The 21,660-nt window shown below is 43.4% G+C and overlaps 1 protein-coding gene across 1 annotated transcript in view; it reads right to left on the bottom strand.

Annotated features, from left to right (window-relative positions):
* The window catches only part of LTK (leukocyte receptor tyrosine kinase), a gene marked incomplete at its 5' end in the record, with an annotated part of 58,965 nt that overhangs the window by 7,080 nt on the left and 30,225 nt on the right, over positions 1 to 21,660 (bottom strand). The window contains 14 exon segments of the mRNA XM_010287595.1: positions 1 to 32; positions 2,084 to 2,213; positions 5,942 to 6,006; positions 8,466 to 8,556; positions 9,399 to 9,585; positions 10,241 to 10,351; positions 11,088 to 11,240; positions 11,714 to 11,812; positions 12,352 to 12,534; positions 13,425 to 13,581; positions 14,107 to 14,238; positions 14,964 to 15,114; positions 15,656 to 15,833; positions 18,413 to 18,514. The exon segment at positions 1 to 32 is cut by the window's left edge and continues 1 nt beyond it. Coding sequence (XP_010285897.1) covers positions 1 to 32; positions 2,084 to 2,213; positions 5,942 to 6,006; positions 8,466 to 8,556; positions 9,399 to 9,585; positions 10,241 to 10,351; positions 11,088 to 11,240; positions 11,714 to 11,812; positions 12,352 to 12,534; positions 13,425 to 13,581; positions 14,107 to 14,238; positions 14,964 to 15,114; positions 15,656 to 15,833; positions 18,413 to 18,514 — 1,771 coding nt within the window.

Here is a 21,660-nt window from a genome sequence, read left to right as displayed (position 1 = left end):
AGGTCCTGCATTGTTAGTGTGGATGGTTGATTCTGGAAAAGGATACACAGAAAATGGTAAGGGAGGAATTAGCGGAGTAGAACAACAGAATTTGGGCAGGGGATAATGAAAGTGAAGCAGAATAAGGGAAAGGGAGAGACATACATACAGGGTGGGGGTAGGGTTAAATGACTGAGGAGCAAAATGAACATAAGAAGATCAAAGTAAAGAGTTAGAAAATGAGTAAACTCTTATTTAAGCCAAAAAACTTGCAGAAGATTTCACTTCTCCTGAGCACAGTGCATGAGTGCACGCTGGCGAGAGATTTATGGCCCAGCCTGAATAGCCTAGTAAAGGGGGTGGGAGAGAACTATTCCCTACTGATGTTGGACTTTGTGAAACCAAAAGACAAGCAGGTTTAAAAGGTGAGATGGGAGAGAAGAAAACCCACCCACTTTTAAAGAGTGAGTTAATAAATTATCAACAGAAATTAGCACATGAACTCGGAGAGAGCGCAAAGATGCACGAGTGCACATCCCGGCACCAGCACTCAGCATTCGTCGACTTATCCCTTCTTGTGGAAGGACAGAGCTTACCCTCAGGAGCAGTATGCAAAAAAGGGATGCTTCACCACAGGACTCCGGGACTGGTCTAGCACTCACCACTTGCATTTCCCTAACTAAGAGCAGTAAAGAAGTCTTTCTCCAGGAGCCCTGCTTATTTTCATCCCATCATTTATTTCCCCGTAGGGAAATTTCCTTGGTGTTTCTCCAGGAACTTCTGTATTGCTCTCAGGAAGGACGGGGAGAAATTACTGCACTGCTGATCAGTGACCTTTTTTTGAGTACTAAGAGGACTTCAACTGTTGTATTTGTTATCTGCTGGCATACCAGCCAACATAGCAGCAGATTTGTTTTCACATGATATTTAAAAAAATAACCGTTCTTTACATTACATCTATACATAATTTTCAAATAAGTGTATTTATTATTCTCTGCTGCCCACAGACTTTATCTACTCACAAAAATTGTACCACTTTTACTATAAATGCCAAAAATAAATATATACAAACTCCTCCATCTGGGTGCTGCTATACCACTGTAAGTGCATCTAATTAGTATATTTACTCCTGTATGAGGAAGAGATTAAGCTCGATGTTTTAACATGTTAATACCAGCATAGGAGGATACACACATGAAGCTACACTGTCAGAACTATTTGTGGAGGGGGTGGAGGAGAAGCTGTGCAACTGCATCGTGGGATACAGGAGTACACGAGGCACCTCTCAGCCTCCTCCTGCCCCTGTAGGCAGCCAGCACAGGCACCTTAATACAACAAGAAATAACGTGGAATCAGGCCTTTTTTGAAGTCTCCACTCAAGCAGAGATACATACTTATTTCACAAAGGTGCCCACTGTTAAGAAGCAAGAACACATACCTGGAATCAGCTATTCATAAGAACAACACTGAAACTAATTAATTCTAAATATTCACCATACTTGGTTGGCATCAATATAGTATTAGAAATCACACATAATTTGCAAAAACCCTTATGACAGCTTTTCATGAAGGTGCGGTGTTTTTTTTTTTTTTAAAGTATTTTACTTGATAATTTCACTTGCATTGATTTAAATCCCTGTCACAGTGCTACATGCAGGCTCAGATCTTCAACTAGTATAAATTTGTACATCTCCATGTAGTGCTGATGCACACCTGCTGAGGACCTGGTGCTGCAAACTCCCATTACTGCATACCAATGTAACAAGTTCAGCTCCTCACACACCATCACAGTGCACACAAAAAATGGCAGACATTGAGGAAAGAAAGCCTCTTAATCTGTAGTCCAGCTGAAAGAGAACTCTGGAATGGCAGGACAGGATTTTACTCTTTCCTCCTCAGTTACTAATAGACTGGAGTTTTGGCACTGCTTTCATTTTCTCTCATCTGCTTGTGTCAAGAACATAGACAGATGTATCCAGAAGTTTGTAGGAGCTAGAATACATACATAGGCCTGCTTGGATTCAGTGCCTTTATAGAGGTCATAAAAATAATAAAAACAGTCTTACTCAAACCAACGACAAGCCTAACAGGGAAGTTCTCTCACCACCCTGGGTCGATTCTGCCGAAGAAAGCTCTTCATATCTCCTCCAGCCATGAGCTCCAGCAGAATGAAGCGAGGCAGCGTCTGTAGGCTAACACCGATGCACTGCACGATATTTTGGTGATTGAATTTACTGAAAGCCAAGATCACAGCGACATGGAAGAGAAAGACAGCATTAGTACCTGGCCAACATCCATCACACTCACTGTGCCTTGAGCTTTGGCAACCTGGACTGAAGCAAATCCTGATGCAGTGCAAGTTCCCAAACAAATTCCTACTTCAGCCATATCAAAATGCCTCTCTGATCATGACAGCCCCAAGGTCAGGGTTATGCCTGGCTTTGCCCATGAAAAGCTTTCAACAGAATGTATGAAAACCTGAAAGTAAAGCAGAACCTTCTGGCTGTGAAGAGAGAATTTAATGGACACACTGACCGAAAGACAGGGATGACGTGAGAGGAAAAAGAAAGCTAAGCACTTCAAATATGCAAATATTATTGGCATGTGTGAAACAAAATCCTGCCCAGTAGGGATTGTAATTCAGCGTTGCTTATTTTAAATATACTGCTGTCTAGTTTGGTGGAGTCAGCTCAGTATCCAGTCTGCCAAAGAGAGGCTCAGCTAATACCTACTGCAGCAGCTGCCTATGTGATGGCTTTCTGCCTCTTACAAAAGAAAGCTGAGACTGTCAAGAAGCTCAGTAAGACTTGGTCATTAGAAAGCAGCACCTTCCCTTGGACAGTGATTACCTGGATAATACAGGAACTAAAAATGGAAAGGAAGTTGAGGGAGAGAAAGGGTCATATTCTATTAAGTGAACCAAAGCACTCTGTAATTGATTGAAATTGCTTTGTAAAAAAACCCATACATCAGCGCTACCTCCTGTTGCCATAGTTCTTGCAGACTTCAGGGAGTGGCACTACGTCACAAGATTCATGCTTTAATAGCAGAAAAACAGCACCTAGGTATGAGCTGGGTCAGATATTGAGAAAAGGAACTTCATGTTGCACAAATTAAAAATGCTTAACTTCTGATGACTTACAATCAACTCTGACTCTACTATTACCTTAAAGTCACCCTTGACTATACTATTGTTTTAAACATGGGTTTGGGTTAATGAAATAAATTCCAAGACTGGAATACTTAAAGTACAGGTAGTTATAGGAATGGCTGTCTGTTACCTTTTCTAGGCCAGTTTTATGGATCTCGTAGTTCACCGTCAGAAGGTTGTGCAGATCAGGCCTTATAAAGGTTCTGTCAAGCTTGCAAAGACACCAAAAGCCAGAACACATCTAAGTGGCCACACCGGTAGAAGGGCTGTGTTCCATCTGTGCAAGCTACTTGTGCAAAGCCGTATTCACTGCCTTATCACTACAGAGGTTTCAGTGTCTCACTCAGCTATTTTTGTGCAAAGAAGCCCAGGACCTTCACTGAAGAAAGCACTTACTTATGGCAAAGAGTTCCACAGACAGGGAAGGCAAAAAGGCTGCCCATATGCTTAGCTACTACCTGAAAGCCACAGTGGGAAAAGCTTTTCACATTTTCTCCTTCTTCAGCTGGCAAACCTGGTCTTACAAAAACTCTTACTTCTATTTGCAAGAGATAATGCAGATAAGGCAAGGCGTAATGGTTTTATACTGAAAGAGGGCAGATTTAGACTTGATACCAAGGCTAAGAGGGCAGACTAGACTTGATGTCACAAAGCCTGGCTTGTACCACTTTGGTGCTGGTCTTGCAGAGGCTGAGCTTTTGAGTCACTGCACAGGTGGCTCTAATCATAAAATCATAGAATATTTGGGTTGGACACACCTTTTAAGGTCAGCTAGTCTGACCCCCCTGCAATGAGCAGGGACATCTTCAACTAGACCAGGTTGCTCAGAGCCTCGTCCAACCTGACCTGGAATGTTTCCAGGGATGGGGCATCTACCACCTCGCGGGGCAACCTGTGCCGGTGTTTCACCACCTCCATTATGAAAAATTTCTTCCTTATATCAAATCTAAATCTGCCCTCTTTTAGTATAAAACCATTACCCTTTGTCCTGTTGCAACAGGCCCTGCTAAAAAGTCTGTCCCCATCTTTCTTATAAGGCCCCTTTAAGTACTGGAAGGCTGCAAGAAGGTATCTCTGGAGCCTTCTCTTCTCCAGGCTGTTCAAACCCCAACTCTCTCAGCCTGTCCTCACAGGAGAGGTGTTCCATCCCTCTGATCATTTTTGTGGCCCTCCTCTGGACCCGCTCCAACAGGTCCATGTCTTTCCTGTGCTCAGGGCTCCAGAGCTGGACAACGGACTCCAGGTGGGCAGAGCAGAGTAGAGGGGCAGAATCACCTCCCTCGACCTGCTGGCCACGCTTCTTTTGATGCAGCCCAGGACAGGGTTGGCCTTCTGGGCTGCGAGCGTACATTGCCAGCTCATGTCCAGCTTTTCATCCATCAGGACCCCCAAGTCCTTCTCAACAGGGCTGCTCTCAACCCCTTCATCCCCCAGCCTGTACTGATACCAGGGGTTGCCTTGACCCAGGTGCAGGACCCTGCACTTGGTCTTGTTGAAACTCATGAGGTTTACACAGGTCCATTCTTGAACTTGTCCAGGTCCCTGTGGATGGCATCCCGTCCCTCAGGCTGTTGCCACTGTTGTCAATGGCACTACTCAGCTTGGCATCATCTGCAAACTTTCTGAGGCTGCACTCAGTCCTACTATGTCATTGATGAAGATATTGAAGAGTACTGGTCCCAATATGGACCCCTGAGGGACACCGCTTGTCACTGATCTCCATCTGGACATTGAGCCATTGACCACTACCCTCTGGATGTGACCATCCAACCAATTCCTCATCCACCCAGCAGTCCACCCTAGAGAGAAGGATGTTGTGGGGGACCATGTCAAAGGCCTTACAGCATTAGATTTCCTATTGCTTTCCATTTCATAATTGAAAATTTGTTTTAGCAAGGGCTTCGGGACATGATTTGTACTTAGTAAAATGGGATTCTTTGAAAAGGACAACATTTCAAACACAGAACATGCTTGTATGACGAAGTCATGCCTTCTCACTCCTCTGACCATGACTGGCAGAGCCAACCAGCAAAATTTTTTGTTGGGATGTTGGACTAGTTTTGAGCGGGACAGAATTAATTTTCTTTGCAGTAACTAATCTGGTGCTATGGTTTGGATTTGTGATCACAAGTATATAACACATTGATATTTTAGCTATTGCTGAGCTGTGCTTACACAGCATTAAGGCTTTTCACACTGCCCTGCCAGCAAGTAGGCTGAGGGTGCACAAGAATCTGGGAGGGGACACAGCTGACCCCAACAGACCAAAGGGATATCCTGTACTATATGACATCATGCTCAGCAATAAAAGCTGGGGGAAGAAGGAGGAAGGGAGGTCATTCAGAGTTTGGCATTTGCCTTCCCAAGTAACCGTTACATGTGACGGAGCCCTGCTTTCCTGGAGCTGGCCGAACATCTGCCTGCCAATGGGAAGTGGTGAATGAATGAATTCTTTATGTTGCTTTGCTTATGGACTCAGCTTTTGCTTTACCTATTACCCTGTCTTTATCTCAATCCACAAGTTTTCTTAATCTCGCCCTTCCGATTCTCTTCCCCGTCCCACTGCTGTGTGGGGCTGAGCTGCCTAGTGGCATTAAACCACAAGAGATGTGCAACAAAAGAACCTCAGTTACTTTGTTTGAAATGAATAAGTAGCTGAAACCAGTAACACATATGCTACTAAAATGCTATCTGGTGTAAAACAAAGCTGGATTTCTTTTCCAAACCCAAGCAAATGGATTAATAATTTTTATTACCTGCATTATTCCCTTTCCCCCTGCCCACCATCAGTATAAAAACCTTAAACTATACCTGATAATCAACGCTTCCATCAGGAAATCCATCTCATCCTGCTCGGAGCACACTTCTGGCAGGGTCTGTTGGGAGGTAAAAACAGTGAAGACCATCCCACCAAAGAATTGAGAACATTTAGGTGACCACCAAAGGAAAAAGGAAAAAAAAAAAAAAGAAAAAGGAAAAGAGCAAGCATGTAACGTGTGAATGACTTCAGGGCCCTAATGGAGAGGGCCTCATCTTTTCAATGCCTAGTTTATTGGACTGCACATGATCCATTTGGTAGTTAAAGTCAGAACAGGAAACTGGTGACCTATTTGGATATTTTTTGTGTGCATTTAACTATATGCAGTACTTCGGAGCAAAATAGCTTGAGGTACACATCAAGAAAGGCATTAGCTGGGGAATTACAGATCTAGGAAGCACTTTAAAATGACAGGCGTTAATTTATTCTCCTTCTTCTATATGTCCACATTACAGCACATGCTTCCATGTCGCATGACACGTACAATTGCACCATTTAAATAATTGTGTCACATGGCCTTACAGCTTTCTCTCCTGCAGCAGATTTGGACGGCATCGGCCACTGATAAACACGAACCGAGAGCGCAGGCAGCAGTAGAAGCCGCGCCTGCTACCGTGCTCACTCTTTTAACATGGCAGGATGATTGGGCCACAGCAGCGTGCAGTGCCCACTGCCAAACTGCACGCAGGGAGGTGGGACATTTACTACTCAGCATGGTGGGGCTGACATGGAAACTGTTCTCATCAGCAGCATCGTGGGATACAGAAGAGAGAGTTGTGTTCTGCTATCTCAGAGAAGTGGTCGCGTCACAGGGGACAGTGCAGATAATCTATTAGATTGCTGGAATACCCACAAACAATATGTGGTGTATGTTGCAATTTTTTTTTTTTAATTTATTCCCAGGCTGCACCTGCTTCTGCAAAGTCAGATCAGGACTGATACGCTCCATCCTGGAGCAAGGTGAGCACAGCCACAGCTTGGGCCCCATGGACACACTACCAGTTTCCAGCCGGGGAGAAGAGCAGCCTTGTGATGATGTTCAGGGTGTTCACTTTACAGGGAACTGGGTGAACAAGGAGGCGGACAGGGCTCTAAACAAGTAGCCATCGTTGCTGAGACGTGCGGAACTGGTGACATCCTCACCGGACTATCACAACTGAGCAACATGCCGATCTACTTCTGCTTGCCACTGTGCGGTGGTGCTCCCTCCCGTCGGGACTGTGACCCCGGGTCGCACCGCTACAGCTGCTTGATGGTGTCTGCCCTGGGTTTTCACGCAGATTCGTTCAGTAGCACAAGGCAGTTCAGAACAAAGTGCCATAATGCGTGATCCTGTCACTCAGGGTTTTTTTTTTTTTTTTTTTTTTTTAGAAGAGGGTTTTAAAAGACAGGACAAATAGCAACAGAACTTGTTGTTATTAATGAAATCTACATTTTGGGCTGAACTCGTAGAATTAGATTTGGTTCTCTAAGTCACACGTTTATAAAAGTACAAAAGCAGGCTATAAGCATCCTTAACTTCAGGGCTGTGTAACTGGCAAATCCTGAGGCAACAGCAGTAATTTCACAGAAAACCAGCCTGTTATCTCTTGCCATTAATGACATGGAAATTAGCATGATATCACAACAGATATTCACAGCAACATATTTAACACCCCAATACTAAGAGACTACCTGAAAGTTTCACGTATGGTAGACAAACACTACTCTCAGTATAAATGAAACATAAATCAAGAAAAAATACAAATTTTCAAATATGGTAATGTCATATGAAAAACTTGTGAGAAAGCATTCAAAACCACTGAAATGCAGAAGTAATAATATAAAATAATAATATAAATGTTTCCTGGTTGCTGTCATGTAAATGCTTCATACTAACATTTGACAGGGCTTTCTTGTCTTTATACAAGATTTAGAAATCCCCTTCTAGTCCGCAATGTCCTCAAAACATCTGTTTGTTGCTACTTTTTTCCCCCCTTAAGTTTCTTTTTTTTCTTGACTACTCAGATCTATAAAAATCATTGTGGCAGAAGAGCCATTGTGGCAGATTCTCTGCTGGAGTGAACTGATGGTTCTGTGTTGATTTCAGGTGAGCTATATTTATTTATGTTGATAGAGAATTTGTTGGTTTATTTTAACTAATTGTATTATGCAGTCTCCAGGTGACTAATTCACACAACTTCCCATCTGAGGGCACTGATTCTATCTCTTCTGAGGAACGGGAATGGAGCTTACAAAAGAGATTGCCCTTTTTAGATTCTCCTCCTAGTTAGATCACAACTTACAGCCATTAGGCATGCAGCAAACAAGACAGATACTTTACTTTCAACCTGCTTCTAGTGCCATACAGCTTAAAAATCAAAATTTATAATTCCCAGATGCAACAATGTGTGGAAACCTGCATCACACACATGTCATTATGCATGTGATGAATGTGATTCTCCAACAGGAATAGTAACGAGATAATATGACTCTTATGGATAATTATGGTTGTAAAAGAAATTTGTGGGTACTGACCTTGATAGCCACTTGAAGAGGGTTGGGATCCCCCGCAATGCCTACCGCGGTTCCCTCATAAACCTCACCAAATGCACCATGTCCTAGTGCCCTGGAAGAAAAAAAAAAAGAGGGAATAGATGTTACTATGCCCCTGGATCCAACACTGACCAAGCTCTTCTCTTCATCGAGTCCAAGGATAGGAATAGAACCTGCTGTAAGAGATGGAATCAACATCAGAGTTTTGTTTTCATCTCAAAGCCCCTGAAAATAACTTCTCAGTATTTTCTGGCACTGTCACTACTGCAAGGAGGTTGGATCCTTAATAGTTATGAACAAATAAAGCAGCCTGCTCAATCCTAGAGCCCTATCACCAGGTATGGCAATTGCAAGGCAAGAAAGAACTGGAGAACAACAGAATAAAGTAGCTGCAAGCTGATGTCTTCAGGAGATGGTGCAAGACAGCACATAAGGATGATCAAGATCTTCCTTTTAAAGTTTACATAACTTTGATTGATATCATCTGGATGTTACAGAGCTGAAGAGCAACCTGGCATGTATTTCCTTGTGATGGGAAATTTTGTTGTGACAGGAAATGCTGAAAAAGAAATACTGCTACAGATTTGGAAGGGTGGCAAGTGTAATCCAGGACATCATATAAAAACACAGAGGTGAAATATCCTATGCTTTCTGTGGGAACATGGAACAGGAGACTCATACTTCTGCTTGAGAAATTTATGAAATCAAAGTATCTTCGAGAGCATAGTGTCACATCTGTCATATTTTGGCTGGCTTGGACTAGGTGCTTTCCAGTCAATCAGAGAAGTGGCCCTCATTTTGTTGTCCTGAATACTTGATGATGAGTAAAACGAGCATGTGAGCCCTATCTCTACCTTTGCTTCAGGCTGCCTTTCCTGTCCTGTGCCAGAGAGCAGCCCCTGCTGCAAGCCTTACCGAAGCAGGGAGATGTTCTTCCGTGGGATCTCCTTCAGCTCGCTCAGAGTGGCAGCCTTCCCTGCGAAGCAGTAATTGGGGTTGTAATCTGTCATGATGGCTGATGTGCGGATTTTGCTCAGTTTGTATTCTGGGCTCTGCAGTCGTGCTCTGGCTCCTTCCAGCTGCTGCTTCTTGAGGTGATAAACTGGGAGTGGGGAGACAAATAAAAATGTACAAACAAGATCAACACCTGGAGAGAAAAGACAATGCTGGCCACACAGAACAGAAAGAAAATAACTCCGTAATTATAAATGCTCAAGAAGTATCTTTAGCTCATCAGTATCACGCTCTTCTCCATGCACTGTTGTGATTTCATACTGGACATGCAAACAGTCTTATTCCTGCAGAGTCCTAATCACCTGGGAGCAACTTAGGTTTCCTCTGCTTCTTTGTACCTTGGCTGAGGAAAGGCTGCTGCAGAAGACACCTTGATGGTATCAAGTCCCAAAAAGCATACCATCTCCCTGAATTAATTATATGTTTAATTACAGACTGTTACTTCAGCCTATATAGCAGTGGCTGCTAAAGAAATGTCTGCTAAGAGGGCTTTCCAAGCTCTGTTCTCTGTAGCAAATACCAGAACAGCAGTTCTTGCCCTTTAGGATTACACTTGTGCCTAACTCTGGGGTGGTGATGTTTCCCATGACTTCTTTCTCCCTGTCCCTCTCATCCATTTGGGAGACCACAAGACTCTTGCTCCAAGTATTAAAAGTAGTGGCATGCGGTTGGAAGCTCTCCTTTTGTCTAATTTAACTGGGAAAACCCAAGTCAAAGGGTGATAAGGAGTAAGTGTTTCTTACTGATAGATAGGCTGCCACAAGTGAGGATCATTCCAAGCACCACAATCACAGCTACTACAGCTAGGAGGAGTGGGAGAGGAAGGTGTCCCTCTGGGATAGGACTCTGGGGCACTGGAAGAAGAAAAAATAGAGATGCATTAATCAGAAAACAATCAGAGCTGCTGTAAAACATCCCTGTCAAGGTTGCTCCTAGTTCAGAAAACAATACAGAGTTCATGGCCAGACCATCTTATAAAAATTACAGCAAATCCCTCTACAGCTCTGGAGGTTTAAAAATTACCTAAACAATTTAAAAAACATTATGAAGATAGAAAACTGACTGATAAAACACAGACTGCTTATCCATTCTTCATTTTTTTTATTAATGGGTAAGACCACTGTTCCCAAGTTGAAAATATAGTTTTGATGCTTTGGGAGTTGCAAGAGACTGTGCCAGGAAATAACAGTGAATACCAAGCCCCAGTCACAGTGGGAAACCACTGTGGAAGGAAGTAATCTGTGGCTTAAATAACTCAGCAGGAGGTGGTATGTTATACCGGAGAGGTATTTACACTTAAATATCTGATACACTGTGCCCATTCAGGAAATTTATACTGTCTCTTTACAGATATTTTACCTTATACCTAATCTAAACCTGAACTTTGGAGGTGTTGATAGAGATGCAGCTCAGTGTGTAAGGAAAGGACGTCAGGAGTTTTCAGTCATACGTTCAACTGAAATTTCTCATAACACTGTGTTCACTGGAGCCACCACCTGTAACCTGGGGATTTGACCATCAAAAACCCAGGAGGAGAGATGATACAAGAATACAGGCATTATCCAATGAGGATAAATCTCCACAGCTTACCAGTGCAGGTGACATTGTCGTTGGCTAGCACAGCCCCCATCTCACATTGGCAGACAGGTAGGTTGGTGTCAGGATCCCGCTTACAGTTGTCTGAGTGGCAGTGGCTACAGTTAAGGTAGATCTGAACCTCCACCTCACCGTGACTCTCCATGGCTGAACGAGAAACCAGACATAACAGGCAGGTTTAGTTTAGCTTTTCCCATCTTGTTCCGGTGAGGAAAAAAAAAAATGTATCAGGTACCTACAACTTCTCTGCTTCTCTGCAGCAGAGCAGATAGTCCAACAGTGTGGACACATGTCAGAAACATTAGAGGGGCCAGCAGGGAAGAAGAGCTTGGGTCCCTAAAGCAAACAGAGAGGTCTCAAAGTGACTTGACCTGGAAATGTCTGGGACTGAGGATGTGCAGTTGAACTTGATGACTGGGTCTCTCCTGGCTTAGAGATTGAGAGGAAAAAAGTCCCAGAGCACTATAGATGTATTTAAAGAAATGACCACAGCTTAAAGATCTGGCCTGCAGAGTGAAATATTCCTGAATGAAATACATAAAAAGCAAAGACAGGAGGAGAAGGAGCAAAGAAGAGGAAATAGACAGGAAGAAGTAAGAGGAATAAGAAGTATATTGTACCTGCCAGGGGATGCAAGAAGATCTCTCCAACGGGGTTCACAAAAGAGATGCCATCCTGCCCACCAGCTGTGATATCATCGCTATCAGAGGCATGCCCCCCTGGGGAAAGAAGAGTATGGCTAGCTGATCAGTGCTGCATGCTGCAAAAACATGATGCCTCTGAAAGGCTACATTAATTCCTGGCTCTTATCATCTGGGGTCACTCTGCAACTTTCCAGGGATATATTAATATGTATAGTGTCCTTGATGGATAAATGCTCACTTGTCCCAGTCAAGCCAGTACCAAGGCAGGTGAAGTGATTTATTCCAATGTAGGTTGCTCAGTTCAGCAAGGTAAAAATATATTTGCTTTAAACAGAAAAAAGAAATGGAACATTTACCTTTGGCAACTTGGGGACAAATGAAGGGGTAATTCAGCACACCTTCCAAATACTAGATCACATAAGAACATTTCTATAACCTTGATTTCCCCAATTAAAGAGAGATGGTGGAGAGTGGGGCAGCTTTCATACCATTCAGCTTGAAGTGAATCACCTTCTGCAGTAGTGTACCTCTGCACTGAGAGCTCTAGCGCTTAACTGCAGGTGCTCTGAAGAGTATAAAATTAGACAGCGTGACCATTCCTCCAACAGACCTACCTCTGTAGCCTCCACCTCCTCCACCAGAAGTACAAGCTCCTCCTCCCCCACCAAAGCCACCAGAGGTGGCCCACTGGAGCTTGGCTATTGCTTGAGGGCAAGCTTGACCCCCTTCTCCACCTTCCAGAAGGGACTTCCCAGCCTGAGGAAGCAGTGTCTCATCTTGCCAGCCACCACCTCCACCTTCACAGTCAGAAAGAAGAGAGAAGAAAACAAGAACAGGTGAGGGAAGCACAAGCAGAGCAAAGTAGGAGAGATACTGTAAAGAGATAGAGATTGTCCCTTATTAATTTCTTAATTGCCTGCATTCAAGTTAACTCCTTCATTAAGGATAAGAGAATATACAGACAGCCTCCTTGCTGCCACAGATAATATCGAAGTGGAAACCTAATGCACAATCTGTGGTACGTGCTGCATATCCAGCACCTTAACACCAATTTCTAGTGGCATTAGGGAAATAAGGAGCCCACCGCTCCCCTTCGGGATAACTAGTTAGGGTTTTCAGCCATGTGAGATGCTGAGCTCCCTGGGGAAATAAAAAATAAACTGGATTTCCTCATCTCCCTCCAGTGGCCCCTCTATAAGGCTATTACAGCAGGAGATGGAGAATCACTGGACTTTTTTGTCTCTTCGGAATGGATTCTAGGCACAGCTGTTACAAGATTATAAATAAGCTTCCATTTCTGGTATAATTCCCACAATATAATTCTTGTCGTTAGGATTTCATGGGAGTAACAGGGAAAAAGTCTTCTTTTCAAAGGCCATTGTTAGAGTGTGGAGGACTCGGCTCCATCCCCCAAATACGATTTTCACTAAGTCATTTCAAAGAAGAGAGGAGCCCTCCTATGGAATAGCCTCTACTGGAGCATTCATCACCTGCCCTGTGCATTCTCTTTTTATCTGGTGACACACCATGTAAGACGACATCCTTTATAGACTACCAGCATATTTCTAACAACTACTGCCACAGAGAAACTCCAAAAGACCGAAGAGGAGCCCTTCACTTCATGCCTACAGGACAACTTGTGTAATCAGTCACCTGATTCAGACCCTGTGTGTTTTTAGCATCTCACCTGCTGCCCCAGTCCTCCCACTGACTCCAGGTACTGCAGTGCTGTTCTCAAATTGCTCCAGGGGTACGTCATCCAGGAAGCTGTCCTGAGCCTTCAGGTAAGCTTTTCCTCCTCCTCCTGCTGCGATGAGCAAAGGTTCGAAAATCCCATCCTTCTGCTGGAAAACCCCCCATCAAACATCAGAAAAACTTTACATCCCTTCAATATGTGAACTCACAGAAACTCATCAAAAAGTATTAAAGCATCCCAAAGAAGAGTGGCCCGAGGCCAGGGCAATGCTACTGATTGTTTTCTAACTGCACTACAAAAATGTTTTACACAGTGTTTCTGTGTACCAAAAATAACTGTTTAACTGAACACCAGAGGGTTGGGTTTTTAGTTGTTTTTGGGTTTTTTTAGGACTGCTGCCAGTATTAAAGTGGGATCCTGGTGTGATTCCCAGACCTGAGCCTTCAAGAACTGAGGAACCAGTTCAGCTAGCTTAGTGACAAATATGATCAAGGATATGAAAAGTGATAAAGAATTTACAAAAAGACAAAGAGAGACAGAAGGATAGGGAGGGAGGGACTCCTGTTTCATCACCTTTTTTTAAGAACCGAGTATAATACTCCACGATTGACAGCGAAAGCTTAGTTGCTCTGCTGGACACTGCTTAGGCAGGATGCAAAGAGGAAATACTTACTCTAAAGATGTAGGTTGCTCCTCCTCCACCACCACCTCCTCCAGCCCAGTCCTTCAGGTTCTTCTTTTTTTTGTAATCTTCTTCAATGAGAGATGACTCTCCTAAGCAGATCTTCTGGGTTTCAGGATTGCCCTGAAAGTAGACAAGAGATGCACTCAGATATCAGCAAGAGGCAATACCAAAGAATTCATGCTGAAAAGAGGCAAATTTTGTGCCTAAGTGATAAAAGGACTTTCAAATCATTGGGTCTAACATTAGAAGGCACATATATAAGCATTCATATCACCAATTTCTGTTTGTCGTGAGTGGGTTTTTTGTCATTACGTATGTCTAATAAAGGGGACAATGTAGTTAGTGGGAAGATTCCCACTGTTTTTGATAAGCTTTGGATTCAGACCTTAGTATTTAAACTTAGAGAGTATCTAACACAGCCACAACACTGCTGGATGCTTCCATAAATAATATTAAGTTATCTGAAATCCTGGCAGCCAGAAAAATAGTTAGGCTGTGGAAAAATAAGAGAGGGAGCACACAACTCTCACCTACTAGCTCCCTGCTTAAAATAAGCAGAAGAAAGCTGATGAAGAACTTATTTCAAACACCAGGAGCTTAAAGCAAAGTTCCTGTGGGCTTCATATTTGTTTGTGCATTTGGGGATTGGTTTTCTTTTCAGAGTTCTTTATGTTTGTTTTGAGACTCTTTCTAACTTGGTTTATTGGTTCTTCCCAGTCTCCTGACTTGATTTTGTTGCTGGATCTTGGGATTTCTCTTTCATCACCAAACCCCAAGCCACCCACTGAATCTCACTGAATTATATCTGCAAAGTCTCTGCCCACATATGCTTGTGCAGCCCTCACCCCAGGGCAGGCATCCTCCCCCTGCTGCCCCACTAAGATGTACAGCAGCTCATCTTTCTCGAGCTGGAAGGTGGCCGAGATGAAGACCCCGTGGGACCTCTTATTGTGATTTTTGGCTCCCTTCCCTCCAGCTGCTCCATAGGCAGAAATCCTGGAAGAAAAAGTAAGTAGTTAAAGAGGCAAATCTCACACTTCTTATCCCCAAAGCCACTCCATCTGCAAGGTCTCCCCAGCCCGCAATCTCAAACAGGCATTGCTCCAGGGCAGGCTCCCCTGCTGCAGCATCTCATGGCTATTCTTCATCTGAGACCCATGCAGTGAAGACCGCTCAGGAGGATAAACCAACTCTACACTAGAGCACTGGAGACAGAGACTTCAGGAGCAAATAGCATGAGCTGGTGTAGCCAAATCTAGAAGACCAAGGTTTTGGGACTGAAATGATGGCAGCACTTCCACTGCATTGCGTGCTCACAGTCACTCCTGTTCTGATGTCTTCTAAGTCACCACCCCACCCTTCCATGCTTCACAGTAGCTCAGACACAGATCCTTACAGCTAGCACTCCTATTTCTCTCTTACTTCACTGCCCCCTCTACCCACTCAATACAGATGGTCCCACACTTATGCTTGCTGAAACTCCACAAACAAAAAGACATTAAATGTGGCTGCCTCTCCAGCACACACTGATACTCACCTGTATCGGTTTGTGGCTGGCACTCTCCACATTTGCACTCCCCGGAGCCTGCCCTCTTTCTCCACAGTCACAGACACGTTGCTGTTCTTATAGGCACTGTCGCACTGAGCCTGAGTTGGCCCGTGTGGACCACTGGCACCACATGTTGTGAACCACCAGAGAACAACAGATGTGTCCCCTGTGACCAAAACAGCAAGAGTTGGGCAGATGTTCTGGGGTTCAGACGTTCAGTCTGAACGCTGGGTTCCAGCAGTTCAGTTCTGGGGCCCCCAACATATGAAGGACATGGACCTGTTGGGTTGAGTCCAGAGGAGGGCCATGAAGATGATCAGAGGGCTGGACGACCTCTCCTATGAAGACAGGCTGAGAAAGTTGGGGTTGTTCAGCCTGGAGAAGAGAAGGTGCTGGGGAGACCTTCTTGCAGCCTTCCAGTACTTGAAGGGGACTTAGAAGAAAGCTGGAAAGGGACTTTTTACAAGGTCATGTAGTGACAGAACAAGGGCTGATGGCTTTAAACAGAAAGAGGGTAAATTTAGATTAGATATAAGGAAGAAATTCTTCAGTATGAGGGTGGTGAGGCACTGGAACAGGTTGCCCAGAGAAGCTGTGGATGCCCCATCCCTGGAAGTGTTCAAGGCCAGGTTGGATGGGGCTTTGAGCAACCTGGTCTAGTGGAAGGTGCCCCTTCCTATGGCAGGGGGGTGGAACTAGATGATCCAACTTTAAGGTCCCAAACTATTGTGTGATTGTGTGAGTTTCCCTTTATTTCTCAGATATGTGCAATAACTCACAGAACTATATAACCAAAGGGCAAAAATCATTGAAACAAACAACTGTTCCTGTTGACCTGTCTCCTTAATGACCCTTCGATAACAAAATTCACGTTATTATTATTCACAAAGAACATTAATTATTTTTATATGAAAAACAGCTTACCAAGAGAAAGACTATGTTGCAGCAGTATATGCTATCTACACGACTTTAAAACTCAGTACATCATTTGATCACATGCTTATTATTATAATAATATAAAAAATGCTTAAACTTGCATTTACAATGTTGAGGACTTGAAAGCCAGTACATGCTAAAGTTAAATCTATCCGTTCAAATTTAATGCAACTCCCTTGTAATACAATCCACTGATATAACACCCTTAATTATATGATCACAGAGTACTTCTATTATCCCAATGTCCTGGTTACAGCTGGGATAGGGTTAATTTTCTGTTATTTTCTTTATGCTAGTCATAGCACAACTACTGCTCTGTATATACTCATTGTTTGCCTTTTTTTTCCCCTCTCACTTTATTTCTTGCACACTATTTAATAAATCATGGACTGCAGATAAACCCCATCAAGGGCGGGGAGGGCACACTTTTGAAAAGAAGTTTATCCAGGTGTCTCACAGACATTATCAAATTTCTCTTCTCAGTGCCAGTAGTTCTCAACTTTCCAGTTGAGAACTGAAGCATATACACAGAAATAAAGGTTGAAAACATCTGCCATTACAAGTAGTGACCATCTATGAAAGGTGGTGAAAGTTTTAAGTGACTTGTCTGAGGCTTGCACTAAGAACCCTGTGGTGGCAGCAGCAAAAGTAGGGAGTATAGTCTCTTGCTATTTTCAGTAGGGGCCCTTTTCCTCAAAGCAATTCTTTTCCTGGCTCTCATTAAGCATTATTCTTTTATTTCTACAACAGTGCAGCAGGTAACCATCTCCTCCATTTCACAACCCTTGTCCAAGACCCAGACGTATCAATCTTGTCCAGTGAATGGGATGAGGCCTAAGACTAAAACTGTTCAATAACGTGTCTAAAAATTGTATGATGCAGCACATGCACAAGGGCCAGAGTCACAAGTAGAACTGTTTAGGAGCCAAATTATTAAAATAGCAGTAAAAATCACAAATCCTTACAAGAAAAATTCTAATCTTGTATGAAGGAAAAGGCAAGCAAAACTATCCCCAACAGATGTCATCCTGCAAACATGCAGATGGATCACTGGGGTAAGAGCGTTAGCTACATTACAGAAATCTCTGCCCCTTGAGCTAACAGGAACTGGCAGCAGTACAGATTGTCACATTTCAGGCGGACACAGTCTTCAGGAGGTGGTGCAGTCACACACAGGTATTTGTTGGCAGCAAAGCAGCCTCAAGCACAACTTCCTTTTCCCAAGCCCTCCTTTAGACAGCTCTTCTCACCCATACAGTTGTTATCTGTCGTCCAGACTGGCAGTCTCTAGTGCTGTCAGTACACTGGTCCCCAGTGTCCCCTGTTCTGTTTTTTCATCCAGTATTTCTTCTCAGTTGTTTTCCAGATCCTCACTTACTTCCCTTCCCTGGATCTTCATCTTTACACCCCTATTCTCCACTCATTAGGTTCAGCTTCACCGCTCACCAAGTCCCAGTAAATCTCTTTCTATCCCCAGCTTTCTGTACTGACCTACACCTTTTGCTGCTGAGATGGCTTTTGTGCACTCTGAATTTGAGTCATGCAGCTTCTGCTTTTACTTAAAGCTTCTTTACTTAAAGATCCTGCTTTTCTTTAAAGAGGTCCTGCTGTTTAAGGACTGGTCAGTTGGGCTCCAACAAACTGCTGCCCTATAGTCAAACAGTGACTACCTGACACGGTCTCCACATCTTTGGGATGGATTATATTTAGTTGCCTTGTTGCTGTAGGGCAGGCAGATCACACACAGGAGATGGGAAGGGAGCCACCTTTTATAGCCAAGAGACAGGTTTTCAGTACTGAATCATGTACCTGGGAGGGAGGGCTCTTCTAGGGGGTTCAGAAGATGCTCATCCAGGATACTAATCTCCCGTGGGTACTGGCGCTTCCCACTAAAATGATTCGGTTGTCTTCCTGTAACAGTTTGTAGAATGGATAAGAGAGATGAGAGGATGGTAGAAAAGAGAGATGGAAAATTTAAAGATCGCATGAATGAACCAAGTACAACCATTTGATTAAAATAAGTAAATAATACCTTGGGCAGAAAAGATGTTTTAAACAATCATAATTTTTTACTATTCTTTTGGACCCATGTCTTGGGTTAGCTCTTGTATCTGTGCTGAAATCAGTGGGTCTTCACATGAACACAAACTCTCCACGTTATCCCATGCAGGCTCACCTGCAGGATAAGCTCCTTGGCCAGCAAATCGCACTGGCTGTGATTACAAGAGACTTTAGGCAAAGCATAATGTGGGAGAACAGACACCAGGTATTGATGCTCTGCTGGTCCATGGGTCAGGTGACAATTCTGGACAGGCAAATGAGTGGAGGTGTAAAGGAGAGTGATAGCAAAAATTGTTATCTTTGGTTCTGAATGGTGTCATGGTAAGTAAACCAGGCTAAAAGATTGCCCCGCTCTCAGCATCCAACTTTGAGAACTTCAGACCTTGTTTAGAGAATAAAATACTAAATAAAATTACATGTCTCACTAACATACACAGTTAAGAAACAGCAGCATACCCTTGACACAAGCCATAAATCTTTAGGCAAACCTTTTTGAAAAACACAGAGCAAAATGGTACATTTCTGATCAGTGAAACAGGCCTTTAAAAATCAGCCCTTTCTCAGAGAGGAGGGACTTCAAAGCAATGGCTGATCCAAAGCATCTGAATGCATTGAGAACACCACACAACCAAAGCTGCCTTACAACAGGAAAACGTAATAACTGAACCCTTGTCTCATAATCTGCAAGCATCCTGTTTCACTGTTAAATTACCATTTTTATGCAGATCTTTGATTGGAAAATCTCTGTAAGAAAAAGGAGAGACTTCCTTCCATTTTATGAGCCTTCAGTTAATTTAATACTGAGCATTTTTCATTAGTTGAAAAACATTACAAATATTTCCATTTGTTCCAGTTGTGAGATTCTAACAGCTGTTTGATGCTCTATTCAAAAGAGACTCACTCAGTTCCAGCTGGACAATTATCTCTGCCACAAAGCCACTGCTCTAAATAGCGATAATTAACACCCTTGTTAGCTGTGTCAGAAAGGCCAAATAACTAATTGAAGCATGAAGACCTTGCTGAGCTTTTACTCCTGAGAATATTCCCCCCCAGGTCTGACTGAAAGCACATTGATGGATGGAAGTAAAAGGGAGCTTTGTACTAACACACTCTCTTCGTACTGAGATAGAGAACTTCAATGGATGGAGTTGTGAAGCCAGTGAAAAGTGAAATTAACCCAAAACAAATGATCTGGATCAAAGATAAGAAGGAAAACCAAGTGAAAAAGAGAATGCATGGCCAGAAAAGATGCTTGGTCTCCCAAGGCCTGCACTGAATTATGAGTCCCAAAGGTCACAACAGTTTCAGATACTTAGAGAAGTACAAAAAATCTAGTTATGTTTGCCAGGGCGAAAGAATGTAATTCACTCTCTGAAATAGTCAGTCTCTGTGTCTGCATGGATTTTTTTGCATTTTTTTTGCAGCATCCCAACTGAGTATCCTAAGGCAATGCCTCATTTACAAACAAACAATCCTTCCTCCTTCTCCAAACACTCTCCAACTCTCAACGCACTGAAGGAAAGCTTCTGTCTCCTCCGTGCTCAGTAGCAGACAAGCTGCAAGACAGGCTGAGCATCACCCTGTCCACATGAGCTGTTAACTCGTAGAAGGGTGATATTTTATGCACTGTCAGACATGAATTTGTAAGATGGCATTTTCTACAAACATGGTGTAGCCCTGGGATCCAGGGGCTGGTGCTCCAGTCTATTTTAGCTTCCACTTCCTCCTTGGACGGCCAACATGTTGGCTGTAAATGAATGGAAGGGAACAAGACTTACTTCATATTAAGGTGTACCTATATCAGAAAAATGTGAAGAGCACAGCACGCCTTTCTCCAGGATTTAGCTAATGCTGTGTATTTCCACACTGAAAAGGGACAGAGGGAAGTGTAAAGGAGAAATACAGGGCTTCTCCTGCAGGCAAAGAGCTAAAGTAACTTACTCCTACTTCGCTGTCTCTGGGACTGTAATGAAAAAAAGCTATAGTGCTCCTGGGGCTGGGATTAATCAGAGTAAGGTGCCCCACAGGATCCTCAAAGTGTGCATGGTCTCCTCTGAGATCTCCCCTTACTGATGCAGGTTGGGAGTATTCCTGGAAGCCTCTCCAGCTTGTCCTGGAGTGGAACAGAGAATGCAGAAGCTGCACCAGCTTCCCCTTTCCCCATCCCTTTTGTTGATTTATTGCATTTCTAGTCCACACCTCCTTAAATCAGCAAAGTGAGGCAGTAATGAGGCTTGAACCACCCCCAATCATTCACCTCAAGCAATGAGGCTGGCAGGTCAACAGAAACAGACTTTGCTGGGCTGGGGACTCCAAAGTCAAGAACTAGAAATATGTTATACAAAAACTCTCTTTGGACAGTCTCACCATTTATAAACCAGTCTTCTGGGAAACTGTAAGTGATGCACAGAACACAATGTAATCCCTAGGTCAGGGCAGTAGAGTGCACTTTGATAGACCACAGACCTGTGATCTTAATTGGAACAACATAATGCTCGGAGCACCAAAAGGTAATAGTAAAAGCAGTGACCACATAAGCACTGAGGAGGGCAACAATCAGCACCTTATTTGCCATGCCAGCCCACGTTTTCATATTTAGATACTCAAAATTCAGACTTCTTCCTATGAAAGCACTAGTTCACTAAAACAATAAAATATCTTTATGCCTGCCCCTAAAAGTTCTCACAATGAACCAGACCCATGTCATCTGGTCTGTCATACCACCTTACACAAGGTATGAACCAGAAGGTGGTTTCATCTCACGTTTTTCACAAGGAAAACATCTGTCACTGCCCCGGAGTTGTGATCCAAAGAATGGTCTGTTTGTTTTTTGTCCTTATTGATGTCCCCTGAGCTGCCCTCACTACCCACTTACTTTTCTCCTAAATCTTACTGCATCTTTCCTCTCCATTTTGAGGTATATGGAAAATCTTAACTTCTTTCCCACCTTGCATACAGACAAGCAGTGCTTTCAGAGTCTGCACTGGGTTTTGTAG

The sequence above is a fragment of the Phaethon lepturus genome, unplaced genomic scaffold (genome assembly GCF_000687285.1).
Source record: "Phaethon lepturus isolate BGI_N335 unplaced genomic scaffold, ASM68728v1 scaffold2185, whole genome shotgun sequence".
Classification (NCBI taxonomy): domain Eukaryota; kingdom Metazoa; phylum Chordata; class Aves; order Phaethontiformes; family Phaethontidae; genus Phaethon; species Phaethon lepturus.
This window is presented reverse-complemented; position numbering and strand designations above follow the sequence as displayed.